At 43.2% G+C, this 19616-nt stretch overlaps 1 protein-coding gene across 1 annotated transcript in view; it reads left to right on the top strand.

Moving 5' to 3' along the window:
• Positions 1-6968: 6968 nt before the first annotated feature.
• LOC309361926 (transmembrane 9 superfamily member 2-like) overlaps positions 6969-19616 on the top strand; it is a 54223-nt gene continuing 41575 nt past the window's right edge. The window contains exons 1-5 of the mRNA XM_081897243.1: positions 6969-7199; positions 15760-15827; positions 16503-16596; positions 17582-17709; positions 17938-18067. Coding sequence (XP_081753369.1) covers positions 7053-7199; positions 15760-15827; positions 16503-16596; positions 17582-17709; positions 17938-18067 — 567 coding nt within the window. The 5' untranslated portion in view covers positions 6969-7052. The remainder of the gene's footprint in view (positions 7200-15759; positions 15828-16502; positions 16597-17581; positions 17710-17937; positions 18068-19616) is intronic.

The raw sequence follows: 19616 nt of genomic DNA, 5'->3' as shown, positions 1-19616 counted from the left end.
TTATCAAATGTATTGCCCTTTTGTATCTTTCTAAAAGGTGTTTTCTTACACTAGGAGATGTAACTAGAATAGAAAAATGTAACTGGAAGAATGTAGCCAAAAGATTTTCTATTCTGTCTGACTTTCCATTGCCGTATACTTGATCTGTCAATATTCTGCCATTCACAAACTGTCAAAATACCTTCAAGTACCACAGCGCCACCTACTGGGTCTACAAATGACATCGTGAATACACACACAATGCAACATAAAATCAGTTTAATTAATAAAAGTATGCAGAGCAGAACTTCACACCAGCACTGATAATTATGCAGAAACAGGACTTAACATGGGCACACCCCTTGGACTTATGCCCAGGTCTACAAACGGACTACAATTTCCTTGACTATGACACTGTAGACTGCGGGGGCAAGTCAAACATGGATTGAATGGGGGAATTTGACTTCTGTCAGCCTGAGTTAGGAGCCTTGCTCAGACACTCACTGACACCCCAGCTCCAAGGAACTCAATACTGGGAACTTTTTATACGAGACAGACATTAGATCCGCCTAGGTACTGCTATTTTTACCCTGGATAATCAACAAAATCGCCTGCGATGTACGAACGGTAGCTACTTCCTTTACAGCCAAGGGGAAGTTACCAAGCACCCAAACTGGACAGAGGTGGACAATGGGGGAGCTGTTTATATCTACACAGATTCCAACCACCCCACAGAGAGCTTAATTTTGGGGTTCCAATGCCTTTGAATGGACTCTCAGCCCCAGAAAACCCACCTACAAGGACTTTTCCTATGGCAATTTTGTTGCCTCTGGGACATTGGAGTAACCAACAACTGGGAAGGGCCAGAATACCTGGAAGGCTGGCTTCACTCTGCAGGGGCTGCACAAAACCCCGAGTGGACCACACCAGGCATCACAGGTGCAGGGGGTTGCCAATGACCCTCTGCATCCCCTAGGCACTGCACCGAGGCATTTTGGCCCAACCCCTTTGTACACGGAGCAAGATCTTCTTTGCTCCTGGGACCAGGAGGAAATATTCAAATGTGGAGCAAGGTGGCCAGAGAAGCTCCCTACCCCAACTGCTGCACACACCAAGTCACCAGAGGCAAGGCCTGCTCTTGGTAGCAGTGGCTGTGACCTTGGACCAATACTCCACAGGGGACATCACTTCCTGGAACCTGACAGCCCTGAACCTTACCCATCAATACCTGTACTTGATGGGACCCACAAAAGGACCCCTCTGCCACCTCTTCACAGGGGAAGGAACCCCTGTTGGGAAAAGCACCTGTGACATAAACCTTGAGATCTTGATCACAGGGCAAGTGACTGTCTCTAACATCACTCAGTCTAGGACTTACCCAGACCTCACCAGTGCATTGAAGGAGGCCATGGGCCAACTGGCAGCCAGATTACCCCAACACCATGCTTCTCCAAGCCTTTGCTTCCAGAAGTGAGCAATAAGGGGGAAAGAGTCTCAGTAGCCTTAGGGGAGAAAAGGAGGCATAGACGAAAAATGGATCAAATAAATTTGACTGTGGGACTTAAGGCAATGCCCAGGAAACTCAGCGTACCCGAGAGAGGTTTGGAACTTTGTACAGTGGTACCTCAGGTTACATATGCTTCAGGTTACAGACTCCACTAATCCAGAAATAGTGCTTCAGGATAAGAACAGAAATCGTGCGGCAGCGGGAGGCCCCATTAGCTAAAGTGGTGCTTCAGGTTAAGAACAGTTTCAGGTTAAGTACAGACCTCCGGAACGAATTAAGTACTAACCTGAGGTACCATTGTATCCCTGCTGAGGAGTTTTCGGAATATCACTTCGGGCAATGTTTTACCCTCTCTCTATACCATTGTTGAAAATATTGTAAAGACCATACTGAAGGTACTGAACCAGTAAATGTGCGACGTGCATCGCCCCACCGCCACTGCCTCAGTCGGAGGTTGTAAATGGAAACTGAATAAGAGGCTGAAGATTGAGGAAAGAGAGAAGAACTTAGAGGGGGAGGTGCTCAATGTCTTTTTATTTTTTTAAAAAAGAAAAGAGGATCTCTCCAGGACTTGGAGGAGACAAACTACCGGGGGATATATGGGGTTAGATGCAGTCAGATTGTACCCTGAAAATTAGTGATTATTATGTATGTTCTTGGGTATTTAATTATGTGTGGCATTTTCTAAGTGGGGAGATTCAATATAAGGAAACCATCTAGATAAGGAGGAAGGAACATTTTAAAAAGGTACTTAAGAGGAAATTAAGGAAAGGAGGTCAGAGACGTCCGCTGGTGGAAGGGGGAATAGCAGCTAAGAGAACAAATTTATTGAGTTTATTGGTTAACAAGGTAACATACGACCCCTAGTGGGGATATATGAAACAACATTTAAAAAACCCACCAACCTAAAGGAAACATGAAATATAAAGGATTAAAAGTATTGAAACAACAAAATTTTGAATCAGCAAACAAAACTGGGAAACTGCTGGCTTGGCAATTAAGGAAAAAACAAAGCCAAAATATTATAAATAAAATAAAAGATAATTTACTGAAGCGTCTTAACCTGAAGCGTATGTAACCCGAGGTACCACTGTATTAGAAACTGCAGTACTACAAAATAATATAAAAACATTGTCTAAAACTTATGAGTTTCTACTAGAATGGCACACAAAAGACGAAGAAATTAAGGATGCTATGACCAAATGGGCAATGGATATAGGACATAATACTGAATATGAAAAATGATCAAAATTATGGAATACAGGGTTAAAATCTACAGCATGTACATCATTAAAAGAAAATCTGTTAAAAATGATGTATAGGTGGTACCTTACTCCAACCCAACTAACAAGGATGTATAAAAAAGGGAAGTAAAAATTGTTGGAAATGTGGGGTGAAAGAAGGCAGGTTTTTTTCACATGTGGTGGTTATGCGACAAGGTGAAAACGTACTGGGATAACATATATAACAAATTAAAGAAGATCTTCAGATACACATTTCAGAAAAAAACGGAAGCATCCTTGTTAGGTATGGTTGGAAAAGATATTGCAAAGAGTGATCAAAAATTGTTATTATATGCAACAACAGCAGTGAGATTATTGCTAGCACAGGTTTGGAAACAACAGCAATTGCCAACAGTGGAAGATTGGCAACAGAAACAGCTAAATTAACTGGGAAAATTCGACAATAGGGCGATGAAACATTTCAAAAAGAATGGAAGAAATTTATGGTGTACATAGGAAAGATTTGTATGAAATAGAAAAACCAGCAGAATAGAAATAAACCTCATAATGTGTAACACAAATATTTTTATTGGAACACAAAAAATACAATGTAATCAATATAACCAAATGTATTTACAAATAGTATATGGATAGACAACCACAATATAAAAATAAAAATTGTATGTATAAAAGGGTTTATATACTCATAGACAATTCACAGACAATTGAGTAATCAGAATAATAACATTTAGAATGGATAAATACAATGTGAAAAATTAGAAGTGACATAAAGAAGCCAGAAGAAGGAAGGAGGGAAGTCAGCTTGCAGGAGCAAACTATAAATGTACAATGTAATATATGTATTTAAAGTATGAAGTATGTAAAACTAATAAAGATTATATTAAAGAAGGAAAGAAAGAAATTTATTCAGGAAAGCGACCAAATCACAGAATCTCTGGTGACGGAACTCTATGTGGACAGACTCTTTTCCCTCATAAGCTGCCTTTCTCTTACCATTCTGCAAGGTAGCTCAGCTCGAGCTTTTGCCCACTTGATTAAGCAGCTGAGCGGCCGCCTGCTGCAAGAACAATGGACTTATTATATTAACAACCCATTACCTGGTTTCGATAGCTCAAAAACTGTTACATTGTTAATCAATGAAATGTCTGTAGGCAATGAAACAGTTCAACGTATCATCAGAGATCTACAACCTCTCCTAGACAATGACAGTTCTCTTTCTCAAGCTCTGGGAGGAAGACCTTTCATTGCCTACAGACAGCCACCCAATCTTAAACAACTCCTCACCCACAATAATACAACAACCAGACTTAACATGGGCACTGGTACCAGAGCCTGCAATAAAATCAGATGCCAACTTTGCTGCCACATACACCTGGACAACACCATTACTGGCCCCAACAACATCAAACATACTATCTCAGGACTATTTAATTGCTCATCTTCTAACATTGTGTATACTATCAAATGCCAACAGTGCCCTTCAGCTCTCTATATTGGACAAACAGGACAAACCCTACTGGTGGACTAGCTGGCTTGGCTCCCTTGCTTGTACCCCAAGGCCACCTCAGCTCCTGGCAACCAGCACCCCCTGGCCAGCCCCAGAGACACCATTCACCTGCAGAGCTTGTAGCCAGGGCTGCTGCAACAAACAGCTGGGCAAGCCTTTGGGAAGCAGAGATGTGAGAGGGCATCAGAGGAGGGAGCGAAGGAAAGAGGGACAAAGGCTAGTGTTGCCCACAGCACCCCTGCCCATCCTTCAAGGCACCCCAGGGTGCCACGGCACACTGGTTGAAAACCACTGAGTTGCACCATAGTTTTGTATGGAGGAGGAAGCTTAAACTCCTCTCCCCTAAGTAAGACGACAGGACGATGGGGGCTAGCTGAGGCCAGATTGAAATTAATGGGGAATTGCCCCATTTTCCTTAATGGACTACTCTTCACTGGCTGGCAGGTATATATTAGTATCATTCCCCCACCCCAGAATAGAATTGTAGAGTTAGAAGAGGCCATTTAGTTCAGGGGTCTAAATGTTTACCAGCCGTGGGCCAGATCCCTCCCACAGAGATTGTCCGTGGGCCGGACTGGCACAGTGAGACGCCGGAAATCGCATATGTGCAGAAGTGATTTTCAGTGCCTGGCCATGCGCAGACGCGATTTCCAGTATCTGCGTGTGCACAGATGCGATTTCCTGCGCTGCTTGACGAGTCCCCGCACTGCGCTGCGCTGGTTTAGCACAGCATGCAGGGGACTCGCCAAGTGGGTGGCTCGGTTCAGGGGCAGTCCGGGGGCCGGTAAAACAGTCTTTGTGGGCCGCATCCAGCCCATGGGCTGCATGTTGCCGACCCCTGATCTAGTTCATCTAGTCCAACTAGATGTTTGCATATATAAGTACATGTGGCATGTAGTGAGAAACCAGCAAGCAGGATCTGAGCACAAAGTAGTATCCTCTCCAGTAGTTACCAGCAACTGATATTGAGAATCACCTTCCAGACTGAAGCTGTGGTCTGATATCCATTTACTAAGGAGTAAGCCCAAACTGAATGGGATTTACTGTTAAGTAGACATGACTAGGATTGCAGTGCGTCACATTCATTTTAGCATCTTACAATTTCTACCAGCCATGAAGGCTATGCTCTGCCTCCATTGTTGGAAGCAGTATGTCTCTGAATGCCTGCTGCTGGGCATCAGTCTTAGCAGATCTTGCAGGTTGGGTGAATTGGATTGAAAAGATTGCTTACTCTGGAATTCAAAGGATTTATTCATGCAGGAACTATTTGCAGGATGAGTGGAGATGAGAGAGAGATGGCAGACATCTTGCCTCAACAAACTGGGAGAGAAGAACAAACAATAAATGGCTCCACTTTTTGGGGTGGCATTCACTTAAACGAAGCAAAGACTACAAACAAATGCTGGCTAGATTGCAAGACAAACAGTGCCCTTGTGGGGCTTCGAGTAGCACATGCATAAACTAGAATGTGTTTGCTTTTCTTCAACACTCACAAGTGTGTGTGTAAGAAAATGTCCAACTAGGTGCACAGTGGCCAACTAGGTGCCCTTTATGGGAAACCAGGCAAGATGGGACCTGAGCACAAGAGCACTCTTTTGCCTTGGGGTTTTCAGCAAGATATTCAGAAGCATCACTGCCTCTGACAGCAGTGGCAGAGCATAGCCTCCATCATGACTAGTAGCTCCTTTTGGTAAGAGGACTGACTGCCCACCTAGAAAATATTTTATTAATTAAAAGTTATACAGTGGTACATCAGATTACATACGCTTCAGGTTACATACGTTTCAGGTTACAGACTCTGCTAACCCAAAAACAGTACCTGTTTGCTTCAGGATTAGAATAGAAATTGTGTGGCGGCAGCAGGAGGCCCCATTAGCTAAAGTGGTGCTTCAGGTTAAGAATAGTTTCAGGTTAAGAACGGACCTCCGGAACGAATTAAGTACTTAACCTGAGGTACCACTGTATCCTGCTTTATCAATGAAGCCCTCAAAGTGGTCCGGAGTATTTATAAAAGGCAGCAGGTGCATTATAAACCACACACACAAAACAAATCAGTCAGGGGCAGATGCTGGATTCTGTCTTCACATGCCTTCTCTTCCTCTCACTTATGGGACAGCCGATGTTAAATGGGCCATAGATACATATATGCACATACACATCTATGTAAATAAATACGTACAATTTAAATGTGCCTATTTCTATATATCTATCACATTTATTTATACTTGCTCCAATAAATTCAGGAAAGAATGCATGGTTCCCCTACATGTATTATTTTATATTATATTTTGACACATAAGTATTAGCATGTTAATATTTATGTAAATAATTATACGCAATTTTAAATAATTATGCAATACACACACACACACACACACACACACACACACACACACACACATCTCCATATCTATTTTTATATCTTGTATAAAATTATACCCGTCTGTGCAAAAAAAGAAAGCAAACGTAAGCGGTGTGGGGGTGGGAGGAAGAAAGCCCCCCGCTTCTCTCGTTGCAAAGGTTTTGGACAAGGCAAGGGGGCGGGGCAAGATGCCCTCACCCAAGATGGCGTCGGCGGCGTTGTGTTCTGATCACGTGGTCAGACAGCCCCCCCCCCTCCCGCTCCTCCTCCTCCTCGAGCGCAAGGCGATTGTGACGAGGCCGCCGAGGAAGGCCCGCCCTTCCCCAGCGCTTACTCCCTCCTCCTCCTGCGCATGCGCTCTTCCACCCCGGCTGGGCTTCCCTTTCCCCTCAGTGCCTAGCAAAAGAGCGGTGGTCGCCGGCCGGGCCGCGGGAAACAGCCGGAGCCGCCACGATGAGGAGCAGAGCGCCGCCGCCGCCGCCGCTGCCTCTGGTTGTTCTGCTGCTGGGGGGCTGGGCGTCCCTGTGCGGCGCCTTCTACCTGCCGGGCTTGGCTCCTGTCAGCTTCTGCGACGAGGGAGGCGAGAAAGCCGGATGCAAGGTGTGTAGGAGAGGGAGGGGGGTCGAGAGGAGGAGCGCCTTCCTCGGGGTGGGGGAGGGGGGGCACACACCGAGCCCCTCCCCTTCCCCCACGTGTACTCCCCTTCTTCTAAACACCCCCCTCTTAAGCTTTTCTCCTGGGTGGGTAGAACCCCCCCCACTGCCAAGCTTATCATTTCCTTTAAATAATTCATACGCAGTAGTAGTAGTAGTAGTAGTAGTAGTAGTTAATTCATGTGTGTTAATTCATATGTTCCTCTATAATATATTCATTTTCCCTGACAAGGGGCTCAAGGCATCTTACCAATAAAAGCAGAAACAGATGAGAACCTAGGAAGAAACGATGGTGGTTTTTTTTTTAATCATTAAATACCGATAGAATGAGCATTTAAATACACACATACACACGCACACACTGGGAACTTGACTGGCAGAGCTTTTTCGGGTAGTGCAGGACCCCTTTTTTTACCCAGTCTGGTCTGAAGGAGTGGCAGGAAGGATGGTAGTAGCAGTTCAAACTCTCCTGTGGAGTTTGCAAAGCATTTTGAAAGGTGAAATCGCTTTTGCATCCCCCGGGAACTTTGACTCGGCTGTTAGAGCAGATGAATCTCAAGGGGTGTCCGGAGCACCATCCAGTCCTGCTGTGTTGGATGAGTTTCAGTTGGTCAGCCATGGGCAAGGTGCTTGGGTCAGCCAAGGCGACCGCTTGTGCTCTGGGCTCTTGCCCCACTTGTCCAGTTAAAAACCATCAGCTGTGCCCCTGTCTGTACAAGGACAGCTTAACTTCCGTTGTATATCCTCTGCAAACCTCTAGGCTGGATTACTGCAATGCATTATTATTATTATTATTATTATTATTATTATTATTATTATTATTATTATCATTCCTGCCCCTGAAGACTGTTCAGAAACTTCAGCTGGTGCAGAATTCATTAGCCAGGTTACTCACTGGGGCAAAACACCTTGAGCGTATTACATGAATCCTGGTCCAACTGCACCGGCTGCCAATTAGTTTCTGGGCCCAATTCACCTCTTCCCAGGGCATATTAACAGACTGGGACGCTTTGATCATTCTGAGGCCCTTCTCATGTGCATCCTCCATGAGAGGTCAGGAGGGTGGCAATACAATAACGGGCCTTTTCTGCAGTGGCTCCCTGTTTAAGGAATGCTCTCCTCAGGGAGGCTCACCTGGTGCTTTAATTACGTATTTTTAGGCACCTGGTGAAAACACTTCTTTATAACCAGTCCTTTGGCAGATTAACATTCTATGGACTATTAAATGTGCTTGTGGGAGGGGGGGTTATTGGTTTGTTGTGCTTGTTTTCTTATGTATTTTGTATATTTGTGTTGTGAGCCAGGCTGTGATCTTTGGATGAAGGGCAGTATACAAATTTAATAAATAAAAATGTATTCAGCGTACATGGGTGTGCACAATGCTTTACAGGGTGAATAAAAATCAATGATTTTTTAAAATCAGATTTTTAAATTTTAAATTGGATTTTTTTGATTTAAATAGTTTTTTTTAATTTAAATCAGATTTTTAAAAATTTAAATCGGATTTTTAAAATAAAATGCTTTTGGAGGAAAATTTTTTCTAAAGGTAGTTTTCTGTTTAAGTTACATCATAGTCTATTCAACAGGAAAGAAGACTATTCAACAGGAAAGGCTATTCAACAGGAAAGAAGAATTTGTTTTAAGTTTTTCATGTGGGCTAAAACTCAATCTGAGGTTTTTTTAAAATAAAAAAAAATGTTTAACCACATCAGTTAACAAACATGGATACATATGCTGTAATGTTATTGTTTTAGTTAAATAAATTGTTTAAATTATTATTAAGAAAAATATTATTTTTCTCTTTCCAATAAAGTATGGCAGAAAAGTTGTCCAAATATAAACAGTTAACATTTTAAGCCTCACAATAATTTCATAACTATCTGTCTATGTATTTCTAATAGTATAACCAAATCAATTTTTTTATATAACTGTAAAAACTACTCTGAAAATTTATTATTTAAAAAATGAAACCTTCATCTGGTTGTAAATATTAAGATTATACCAGCAAGAATGAGTCTTTCTGTAAAAAAATTATTTAAACCAAGTCTTACTGACTAGTGATTTAAATTATGATTTAAATCGATTGGATTTAAATCAAATCCACCCTGATGCTTTATTTAACCATTTCCCCCCAAAGTAAAATCGTTTGAAACCAGATATGTATGTATGTACCAGTACGTATAGAGCCAGCAGGCCTTTGCAGCTCCTCAGTTTTTATTTTTTGATTCGCCAGTTTCCTCAAATGGTTATCTGCTTTTTTAAAAAAGATTGTGTTCTATGTTTTAACGTTGTACACTGTCCCAATATTTTCTGTACAATGTAGTGGCAGAGCGGACAGTTTTGTGTTCCAAAATATTCTTCAGAATATGGAATTTACTGTAGATTCCGACGTATAAGACGACCTTTTAACCCCGGAAAAGAGGTTAAAAAGTCGGGGGTCGTCTTATACGCCGGGTATGGCTGCAGGTTCCGCGCTGGATGAAGCTGCTTGGCAAAGCTGCCCAGCGATGCTAGGCCGGCTTCGCTGGGTGGCTTCCTCCCGGTGCGGAACCCGTCGGCCACTGCTGCTGCGGCGGCAGCTTCGCTGGGCAGCAGCAGTGGGCGGCGAGCTCTGCTCCGCGCCGGGAGGAAGCCTCCCAGTGAAGCCGGCTTAGCATCACTGGGCAGCTTCGCCAGCCAGCTTCATCCCAGCGCGGATCCCGCCGCCCACTGAAGCTGCCGAAGTATGTAAGACAGCCCTCCAAATCGGCAGCTGCCAGTTTGGGCGGTCGTCTTATACGCCCAGTCGCCTAATACGCCGGAATCTACGGTAAATGAAATCATTAGCTGCCAATTGTATGTGGTCTTTCCTTTAAACTCTGAGAAGAAGTTTGACATGATTTTTTCTAAGTATATAAATATAAGATATATGCATATAATGTGTCCTTGAAACAACTCCAAGAAATGGGTCAGGCTAAATGATTTAGACTGTCCTAAGGCCCTTAGAGCTACCACTTGCTTCTGTGACTCCTTTTGCACCTTCAGTGGCCTAGCATGGAGTTAGTGGGAACATCAGACCTAGATACCAAATGTGGCCCTCCAGGCTTGTGCACCTGGCCCTTGAGACCCTCCAGGCCACACTCCCCAGTAGCCGTGCTTGCTTGCCTGGATGGAAGGTAAAATTTGCATGCATTATTCTTCCCCCTCTTAGTTCTGTTTCTACTTGTCTTTGACTCCTGGGAGGCTCTTTGGTTGAAAAGGTTCATCGTCTCTGGCCTAGCAATTAGTAATAGAGCAAGGGAAATTCCCTCATTTCTTTTATCTCCACAACAGGGAATTTGTTTTCCTGCTAACGTTCACCTGTGTTGGTTGTGTGTCAGGTTGCTGTTGCAACCTTCAGATCTATAAGTGAGAGTTACAAGGTGGAATAGTGCTGAGGCAAATAATTAAGATGGTGGTATCTGCTTAAGGCTTTACCCCTGCGTCAACCCTGTTTTCCTACTTCAATGTTCAAATTTATTGCGCCTCAATGACTCATTTCCTGTCTTCCCCTCATCCACCCACTGACCTTGAATAGATCTATGTTATGTCACACCCACAGTAGTTCAGGCTTAGGGAAGCCCTATTCCAACCAAACAGGGCATCTCCCCTCCCCTCTGTACAGCCCTATTCCTCTGTCTTGCTCTGAGAAAAAAAGTATGTATTCAAATTTAATTGCCACTCCACCTAGATATACTGCCCTTCCCGCTTTTGACATTCAGTTGGCTATACAGGGGTACCTCGGGTTACATACGCTTCAGGTTACATACGCTTCAGGTTTCAGACTCCGCTAACACAGAAATTTTACCTTGGGTTAAGAACTTTGCTTCAGGATGGGAACAGAAATCATGCTCTGGCGGTGCGGCAGCAGGGGGAGGCCCCATTAGTGTGGCACATTAGCTAAAGTGGTGCTTCAGGTTAAGAACGGACCTCCAGACCGAATTAAGTTCTTAACCTGAGATACCACTGTATATCTCACCCAGGCTTTCCTAACCTGGGAAGCATGTAGGAGCTAACCTCTCCCAGTCCGTGTATCTAATGGTTGGGATTGCATAAGATAAGAACAGCCTGCTAATGTCCTATCTAGTCCTGCATCCAGATGCCTGTGGGAAGCTCTGAAGCCCAGGACCCGAGCACAAGAGCAGTCTCCCCCCTTGTGGTTTCTGGCAACTGGTATCTGGAATAATTAATTATTACCTCCAACTGTGGGGGTGGAGCAACTAATAGCCTTATCCTGAATTTGTCCAATCCTCTTTTATTGCCTTCCATGTTGGTGGCCATCGCTGCCTCCCGTCGGAACATCTATCCTGAATCTTCCGACTTTCAGTGTTATGAGAGAGGAAGAAAGCCTAGCTACGGTACTTCTTCTATGCCAGGCACATCCAGCTCCCGAGAGACTGCGATCTACTCCCAGTATAAAAAAAACTGAGAGAGGCAAAAGTTGTTGAGCTTTTTTAAAGGGGAGGAAGGCTAAACATTAAGTACGACGCTAAGAACCGCACAAAACAATGAAGCCAACTAACATTGGAAGAAGACTAAAAAGGATCGCACTTATGACACAATGTAGGGACAGAGCGAGGGGGGCGGAAACATTCATTATACATTGCTTTTAATCCCGCATTCAATAATGATCCTGCGATCGACCGCTATCACCCGGGGCTCTACCTGTCGATTGCGGCTGACAAGTTGGACATCACTGCTCTATGCCATTCATAATTTTATACACTTCGATCATGTCAGCTCTTGCCTTTTCTCTAAACTAAAAAGTCGCAAAAGTCACCTTCTCTTCATAGGGGAATTGCTCCTGGTTGCCCTTTTCTGAACCTAATTTACCTCACACATCTCTGTTGTTATTATTGCTATTGTTATTTTATTTATCAGTTGCTTCCTGTGAAACATCTCAAAATGGTTTCACAATGCGGTAAGAACATGTTGCTATGAGTTTGGTTGGGGGAGAGACTTGCCATAACCTCTAGAATAGATCATGGGTAGGCAAACTAAGACCCGGTGGCCAGATCCGGCTCGGGGGTGGTCTGGGAATCAGCGTGTTTTACATGAGTAGAATGTGTCCTTTTATTTAAAATGCATCTCTGGGTTATTTGTGGGGCCTGCTTGGTGTTTTTACATGAGTAGAATGTGTTCTTTTATTTAAAATGCATCTCTGGGTTGTTTGTGGGGCATAGGAATTCATTTATTCCCCCCCCATATAGTCTTGCCCCCCCCCAAGGTCTCAGGGACAGTGGACTGGCCCCCTGCTGAAAAAGTTTGCTGACCCCTGCTCTACTTCGTTGGACTGGTCATGTTGTTTGGATGCCTGATTATCTCTTCCAAAGCAACTACAATACTCTATTCCAAACTTAAAAATGGAAAACACAATGCTGGTGGTCAACAAAAGAGGTTTAAAGACTCTCTCAAGGCAAATCTAAAAAAATGTAGTATAAATACTGAAAATTGGGAAACACTGGCCTACAAGTGCTCCAGCTGGAGAACAGCCTTTACCAAAAGTGTCATGGACTTTGAAGACGCTCGAACTCAGGATGAAAGGGAGAAACGTGCTTAGAGGGAGGCATGTTTGGCAAATCCTCACTGTGATCAACTCCTGCCTGGAAACCTTTGTCACCACTGTGGAAGGACGTGTGGATCCAGAATTGGCCTGCACAGTCAGTTGTGGGCTCACTGTTAAGATTGTGTTCATGGAAGACAATCTTACTTGGCTAAGGAGTGATTGCCAAAGAAGTAAAAGAAGAAACTGTAAGGTCTGGACTCCCTCCAACTAAACTTGGGTGTAAATAAGTGAATAAGTCATATTTCTTAAAGCCAAGACAGCCTGTGTTGTGTCTTGATTCTCAAAGGAACACAGATCCTGTGTGAGTTCTTGGAACCTCCTGGAATCTTGCTACCACTCAGCTGAGAGTGAGGGGTGGTGGCATCCAACTTTTGCAGCAATATATAAAGCAGTTGCATTACATAAAAACTATTTCAGATTCAGTATAGGCACTGACCGGGATAACAGCCTCCACTTGGAAGGCTTGTTTGAAGAGGCAAGTAGGTGCCAAAAAAGCAATAGAGAAAGTGCCTGTCTGAGATGTGATGGGAGCGAGTTCCAAAAGGGGAGGGGCCACCACACTAAAGGCCTGACTGACATTGCACAGAATAGCCCTCCTGAAAGGATGCTATCTGCAGGATGCCCTCTTTTGCAGAATGCAGTGATGGCTTGGGCATGTAAGGGATGAGATGGTCTTTTAGGTATCCTTGTCCCAAGCTGTATGAGACTGTGTACTTCAAAGCCAGCACTTTGAGCCTTCCCGTGGAGTTGATTATCTGCCAGTGCAGTTTTTTCAGCAGCAGCATAACGTGATGGGGATTCTCTGCTGCAGAGAGTGAAGGAGCTGCTGCATTTTGCACTGGCTGCAGTTTCCAGGTTGACCTCAAGGGCAGCTCCACATAGAGCACATTGCAGTAATCCAATCTGGAGGTTACCTGGACATGGATGGCAGTGGCCAGGCTGTTAAATGAGAGAGGTAGTGTAGTTGCTGAGAGACTGAATCTGGTACTCCCTGGTTTGCATCTTGTCTCTGTCGTGAAGCCTTGTGGCGTTCCTTAATCATTGCTATATTTATTTATTTATTTTAAGTGTTTCCCCTTGCTCTTCAGCTGGAGAAGTCTTCCAAAGCAGCTTACAAAGATTGATAACAAGGCAGTGCCTGCATTCAGGCATTCATTGTAAAGGACGCAGTTCAGTAAGAAAAGGGATGGGGGGGAGAAGCACACTCAGGTGCTAGTTTTTAGTTACAGAGCTTTTGTAAGGATCAGGTGAAAAGGAGAAACTGTTTAGGGAGAGGAGGAACCAAAAGTTTCAGGTTTCTCAGCAGAGTTGGTGGAATGGGCTTCTTTACCTTCTCTTTCTCCCTTACATAGACTAATTTAGCAATTTAAATAATTATTTGTAGCAATTGGTTCTTTAAGAAACTGAATATTTTAATACATATTTTTAAAGCATTGTTACCTACTATCTTTATGTGTTTTATCTTGTTTTTTGTTACCCACCTCAGAAACTTGGCTGAAGGGCAGCTTATGAATATATGAATAAAAATTCTGGTTCCTCTTTTGATTACTTTCCTTTAATAAGCTACCTGAATTTCCTCTGTATGCTACTGATACAGGAAGCAAGGCTGTATTTGTTTTACTACAGCAATTCAGCGAGAGTAACTGGTTGTGCTGGTACCAGGGGAAAAGGAGCCACATGACCCCCCCCCCAAAAAAAAACCTATTTGAGGTTTCCCCCTCTTTTATTCCCAGGCCACTTCTGGCTTCAGATTTATGGCAATGTAAATTCTGTGCATCATGGTTTCACGAGAGCATTATATGATCAGGTAGATTGGAAGACTTAGTTTCAAATTATGTCTCTGCTTTGGGCCCACAAGGAAGATTCTGCTTATAAGAATATCGGAGCACAGCTGGATGGATCGGGCCAATGGCTCATCTAGTCCAGCATTCTGTTCTCATGGTGGCAGACCGGGTGCCTGTAGGAAACCTGCAAGTGGGACCCAAGCACAAAAGCACTCTGCTCCCCTGAGATTCCCAGCGGCTGGTATTCAGAGGCGTAGTCCCTCTGACATGATTGCTCAAGCTCATTAGTCTGTCTGAAATGGGAATGCTAACGAATGACCTGCTAGAGTTAACTGTGGGAGCACACAAATAAATACAACAAGATGCTGCTTGTGTAGAAGAACAGGGATGGGGAACCTATGGCTCTCCACATGCTTTTTTGGGCTCCCAGCTCCCATCTGACCCAGCCAGCATGGCCGGTAGTGGGAGACATAGTCTGACAGCATCTGGAAGGTCAGAGATTGTCCACCCCTAGCCTAGAATTGTCCATCCTTAGATTGTCCATCCCGAGCCTGGGGTTGTGGTGTGGCTCGGTTGGCTGGTAAAGTATGCACATAGGATAGCATTTCCAACAGTGAGCCTGCCTGGTGCCTCCTCATTTGCCTGCACTGCCTCTCTTTTGTCCATCCATGGAAATAAATGCACATATTCCAGCCAGGCATGAGCACTTAAGGAGTGCATAGCATGGCTTGGGGAGAGTCCCAAGGGCCTGATTGGCTTGGCAGTTTCCTAAGCACTCAGGTATTGTACTTGACTCATTGTGATTGCACATAGAAATAATTAAATTTACTGTCTGATCTAACTGTATTTATTGGGCACAAGATCCACGGATTTCAGTAGGATTTGCTTCCTGTTAAACCTGCTTAGAATAACAGCATTGTGCAGAAATCCTGAGTACACTTATTAGTGAGTAGGAGTCATTGAACTCAGTGGGATTTCCTTCTGAGTAAACATGCTTAGGATTACAGTGTTGGGATAACTTCTTTAGAACTGTTAAGTGTGGAGAGTGCTTTAATGTTCTTTAATAACTTTTTAAAAATTCTGTCTTGGATTATTACATTCAACTCAAAGTGTCTAAATCAGCTTTTCTGTTCTTCTAGTCAAAAATAGAGCTGTTTGTGAACAGACTGGACTCGGTTGAATCAGTTCTACCGTATGAATATGATGCGTAAGTATACCCAGATACCATTAAGCCAGTGTTTGCTTTTCCCCATTAAAATGTTTGTTTAAGCAAAGTGTCATCTAATTTGCAGAGTGTTCAGATGATTGCCAACTGAATGGTAAAACTTCTTTGGAATAGTTTGCACGGGTAAATGATAGAGGCAGAATTGGCTTTGAGATGATTTAGGGGTCTAGCCAACACCATCTGACAAACGGTGGTTTATGAGTGACCTGAAACCGTGATTTGAAACTATGGTTTTGGCAAACTGTGGTTTAACTTTGCATCCAAACCAACCAACTGTGGTTTGGGATATTACTCCCTGTCAGAGCCTACTGCTTGGGAAGGGGTTCTCAGTGAATGCTGTTGGAGAGAGTTAGTACAGAAATCATGATGTGCCTGTACATTAAGAATATACATCATGGTTTGGCATTAGAACTATAATGAATGAAAACCATGTTTTGTGTTGTATCTACAACATAATCCATCAGTTAAAAAATGCTTAGAGCAAGGACATGGAATGTGCAGCCTCCAATTTCCATCTTTCCCAGCCAGCGTAGCCAGTGGTCTAGGATGATGAGAGAACAGAACACCACATGCTTGATTTAGATTAGAACCTAGGTATAAGTGCAACTCTTGCAATGCAAAGCGGAAACAACCTTCTTCTTCTTTCTTTGTTCATAGTTTTGACTTTTGTCAAGATGCAGAAGAAAAAAGGCCTTCAGAAAATCTTGGACAAGTCTTGTTTGGAGAGCGGATAGCATCATCACCCTACAAGGTTCATGCAACCTTTCAGTATGATTTGGATGAGTGTGTGTGTGTGTGTGTGTGGCTAAATGCTGAAGGTTTGTTTATTTTGGTCTGTAGTAGAGATGGGAAGGCCTGGAAAAAACCTGGAAAAATGGTTCCCCACCCCCCGTTTTATCCTGAAGCTGTTTTCTTGAGGCCGAGGGCCTTCTGGCGGTTCCCTCATTGTGAGAAGTGAGGTTACATGGAACCAGGCAGAGGGCCTTCTCGGTAGTGGCACCTGCCCTGTGGAACGCCCTCCCATCAGATGTCATAGAGATAAACAACTACCTGACATTCAGAAGACATCTTAAGGCAGCCCTGTTCAGGGAAGGTTTTAATGTGTGACATTTTAGTGTATTTTTGGTCTTTGTTGGAAGCTGCCCAGAGTGGGTGGGGAAACCCAGCAAGAATGGCGGGGTACAAATAATAAATAATAATAATAATTATTATTATTATTATTATTATTATTACTTGTTGTACTTTGAGTAGCTTTAGATGTGTCTTTATATCCCTCATTTTGTGTTTAAAACTTTTTTTTAAAGTATTTATTTGTATCCTGCCCAGAGATTTTTTTTTTATGGGGTAACTTCAATGGCCTTCAAATTGTATTTTTTAAAAAAAAGTTAATTAATTTTGTGTTTTCTTTTTTTAGCTTAGGGATTGAAAACTTGCTTTTGAAAGGGAAAGCAAGGATTCTCTGAAAATACCTATAGGGTTGCATGCATTGCACCTGGAATTTGCACAGGGGTGTGTTTGTGTGTTTGGGGGAGCAGGAGGAGGGAAAAGATTTGGGAGCACTGAAGATAAAATAAAACTGCACAGAATTCATAAAGGTGTTCAGATGTTAAATGGCAGCTTTTAAGTTAATGGTTGGTCTAATGATGATTACAAAAGTGTAATTTTGAATGAAAGAAAATGTGTCATTTCCATCTGCATGGAGTAAAAACGTTAAAACACTTCTCTGCTTATATCAGTTTACATTTAAGAAAAACCAACAATGTCAAGTGGCCTGTATGAAGTCTTATGACCCGGAGAATACAAATGACAAAAACAAGCTGGAATTCTTGAAGAAAGGAATGCGGTTGAATTACCAGCATCACTGGTGAGTCTATACATTCTGCAAAATCAACAGTCTGTGGAAGGAAGGAATGGAAATTGTCTATTGAGATTTGAAAGATACCCCAAATTTTATCCAATACTGATTTCATAAAAGAGAGCGAAGTAATTCACATGCAATTCTAAAATGCATTTTAAAAGCAAATGTGCCAATAAACTCGATGGCGTTACTGACTCTTAACAGAATTATCTGCTTGCAATTTTTCTTGTGTAGGATTATCGATAACATGCCAGTGACTTGGTGTTACGATTTTGGAGAATTACATAAATTCTGTAATCCAGGATTTCCAGTTGGGTGCTTCGTGGCTTCAGATGGCAGAGCTAAAGATTCCTGCACTATAAATGTAAGTGGTCAGGGTGCATTTCCTTAATGTTTTCTGATAAGGTATTAGATATAGACCTCTGGCATTTTTTAGAATCCCGTGAAGGTTCAGATGCAGCACCAAACCTTGGAGCAGTGTCTGAACTCACAGTGTCCTTCAAACCATGGTCTAGAAGTGGCCACCAAATAACCACTTGAAACCATTGGACGAAGCTTGCTTGCGGAGCAGAGCTTGAACAAAGTGGCTTGGCATTAAAACTGAACAGGAAAACAGTGATTGGGATGTTGCTCTGCCCTCAGGGCTATTGTGTGGGGTAGCATCTGGGAATTCTCGGGGAAAAGCGAAACAGTATGACTCTTTAGCATGCTTGCACTTTTTGAGCACAAACCATGGCATGAAGTCTAAACCATGCTTAGCAAAAGGCAGTCTCTACCACGAAATGTAATAATGGTCACCAATTTGGTTGGCTTTTAAAAGGGATTAGCTAAATTAATGGAGTATAAGACTGTCAGTGGCTTCTACTCACAATGACTGCATAGCACCTCCAGAGTATGCTCAGAATGCCAGCTGCTGGGGAGCACACATGGAGAGGATGCTGTTGTGCTCACGTCCTGCTTGCAAATTTCCCATAGACATCTGGTGAGAACAGGATGTAGGACCAGATGGGCCTTTCTTTCGTCTTATCTAGCAGAGCTGCTCTTGAATTCTTGTGGCTTGGCATTGGCTGTGTTTTTGTGTCACACTAAATCATGGTTTAGCAAGATGGGTGGCTTGTCTTTGACATTGACCATAGTTGGGAATAAACTGCAGTTACTTGGTTACGTTACATGATAAGCCAAGATTTAGGAAACCGAAACTACACACTGCAAAAATCACCTTCCTTGTCATGGGTGGAGTAGGAGGGGGAGTATATGCGCCCAAGCTTCACAGCGGCTCTTTCCTCCTCGTGCATGCCACACTGATCCGGTTTGCCTCCCCACCACTGGCATGTGGCCCTTGGAATATTGCCCATGATAGAATGTGGCCCTCGGACTGAAAAAGTTCCCCCACCCCTGCACTAAATGGTGGTTTAGCTGATTGTGCAAATGTTATGCCTGAACCATGCCTTGTTGGTACGTGCAAAAACTCCTGCTGAACAATTAAGAAGATATATGATGGGGGAAGGAAATACAAAATGTGTGTCATGAAGTATGAGTCTGAGCATGTTTATTTGGACTGGTTGCCAGCTGTGTATTGAAGGGCTCAGTTGATTATCACTTGCTGACTCTCGATTTTGATTGAATTTTTGGCCCTCTAAACATAGCCAAAATTAAATAATCAATGAGAGCCTATAATTAAAGAGAATTAAAAATAAATGTAGGCTACAGATTACAAGATAAAAGAAAGTAGACAAGAGAATACCAGCATCTGTAACTCAGCTGGGAATGACAATAACTCATCTGTTTCACATGCAGACGGTCACAGGTTCGATCACCGATATCTCCAGGTAAGGTTGGTAGAGACTGCTGCCTGAAACCCTGGTGACCTGCTGCCAGCCAGTGTAGGTAGTGCTGAGTTAGATGGACCCAAT

Source organism: Podarcis melisellensis (assembly GCF_964234715.1).
Source record: "Podarcis melisellensis genome assembly, chromosome: Z".
In the NCBI taxonomy this organism is placed as follows: domain Eukaryota; kingdom Metazoa; phylum Chordata; class Lepidosauria; order Squamata; family Lacertidae; genus Podarcis; species Podarcis melisellensis.
The sequence above is the reverse complement of the archived record's forward strand: the minus strand, read 5'-3'. Positions and strand labels throughout refer to the sequence as shown.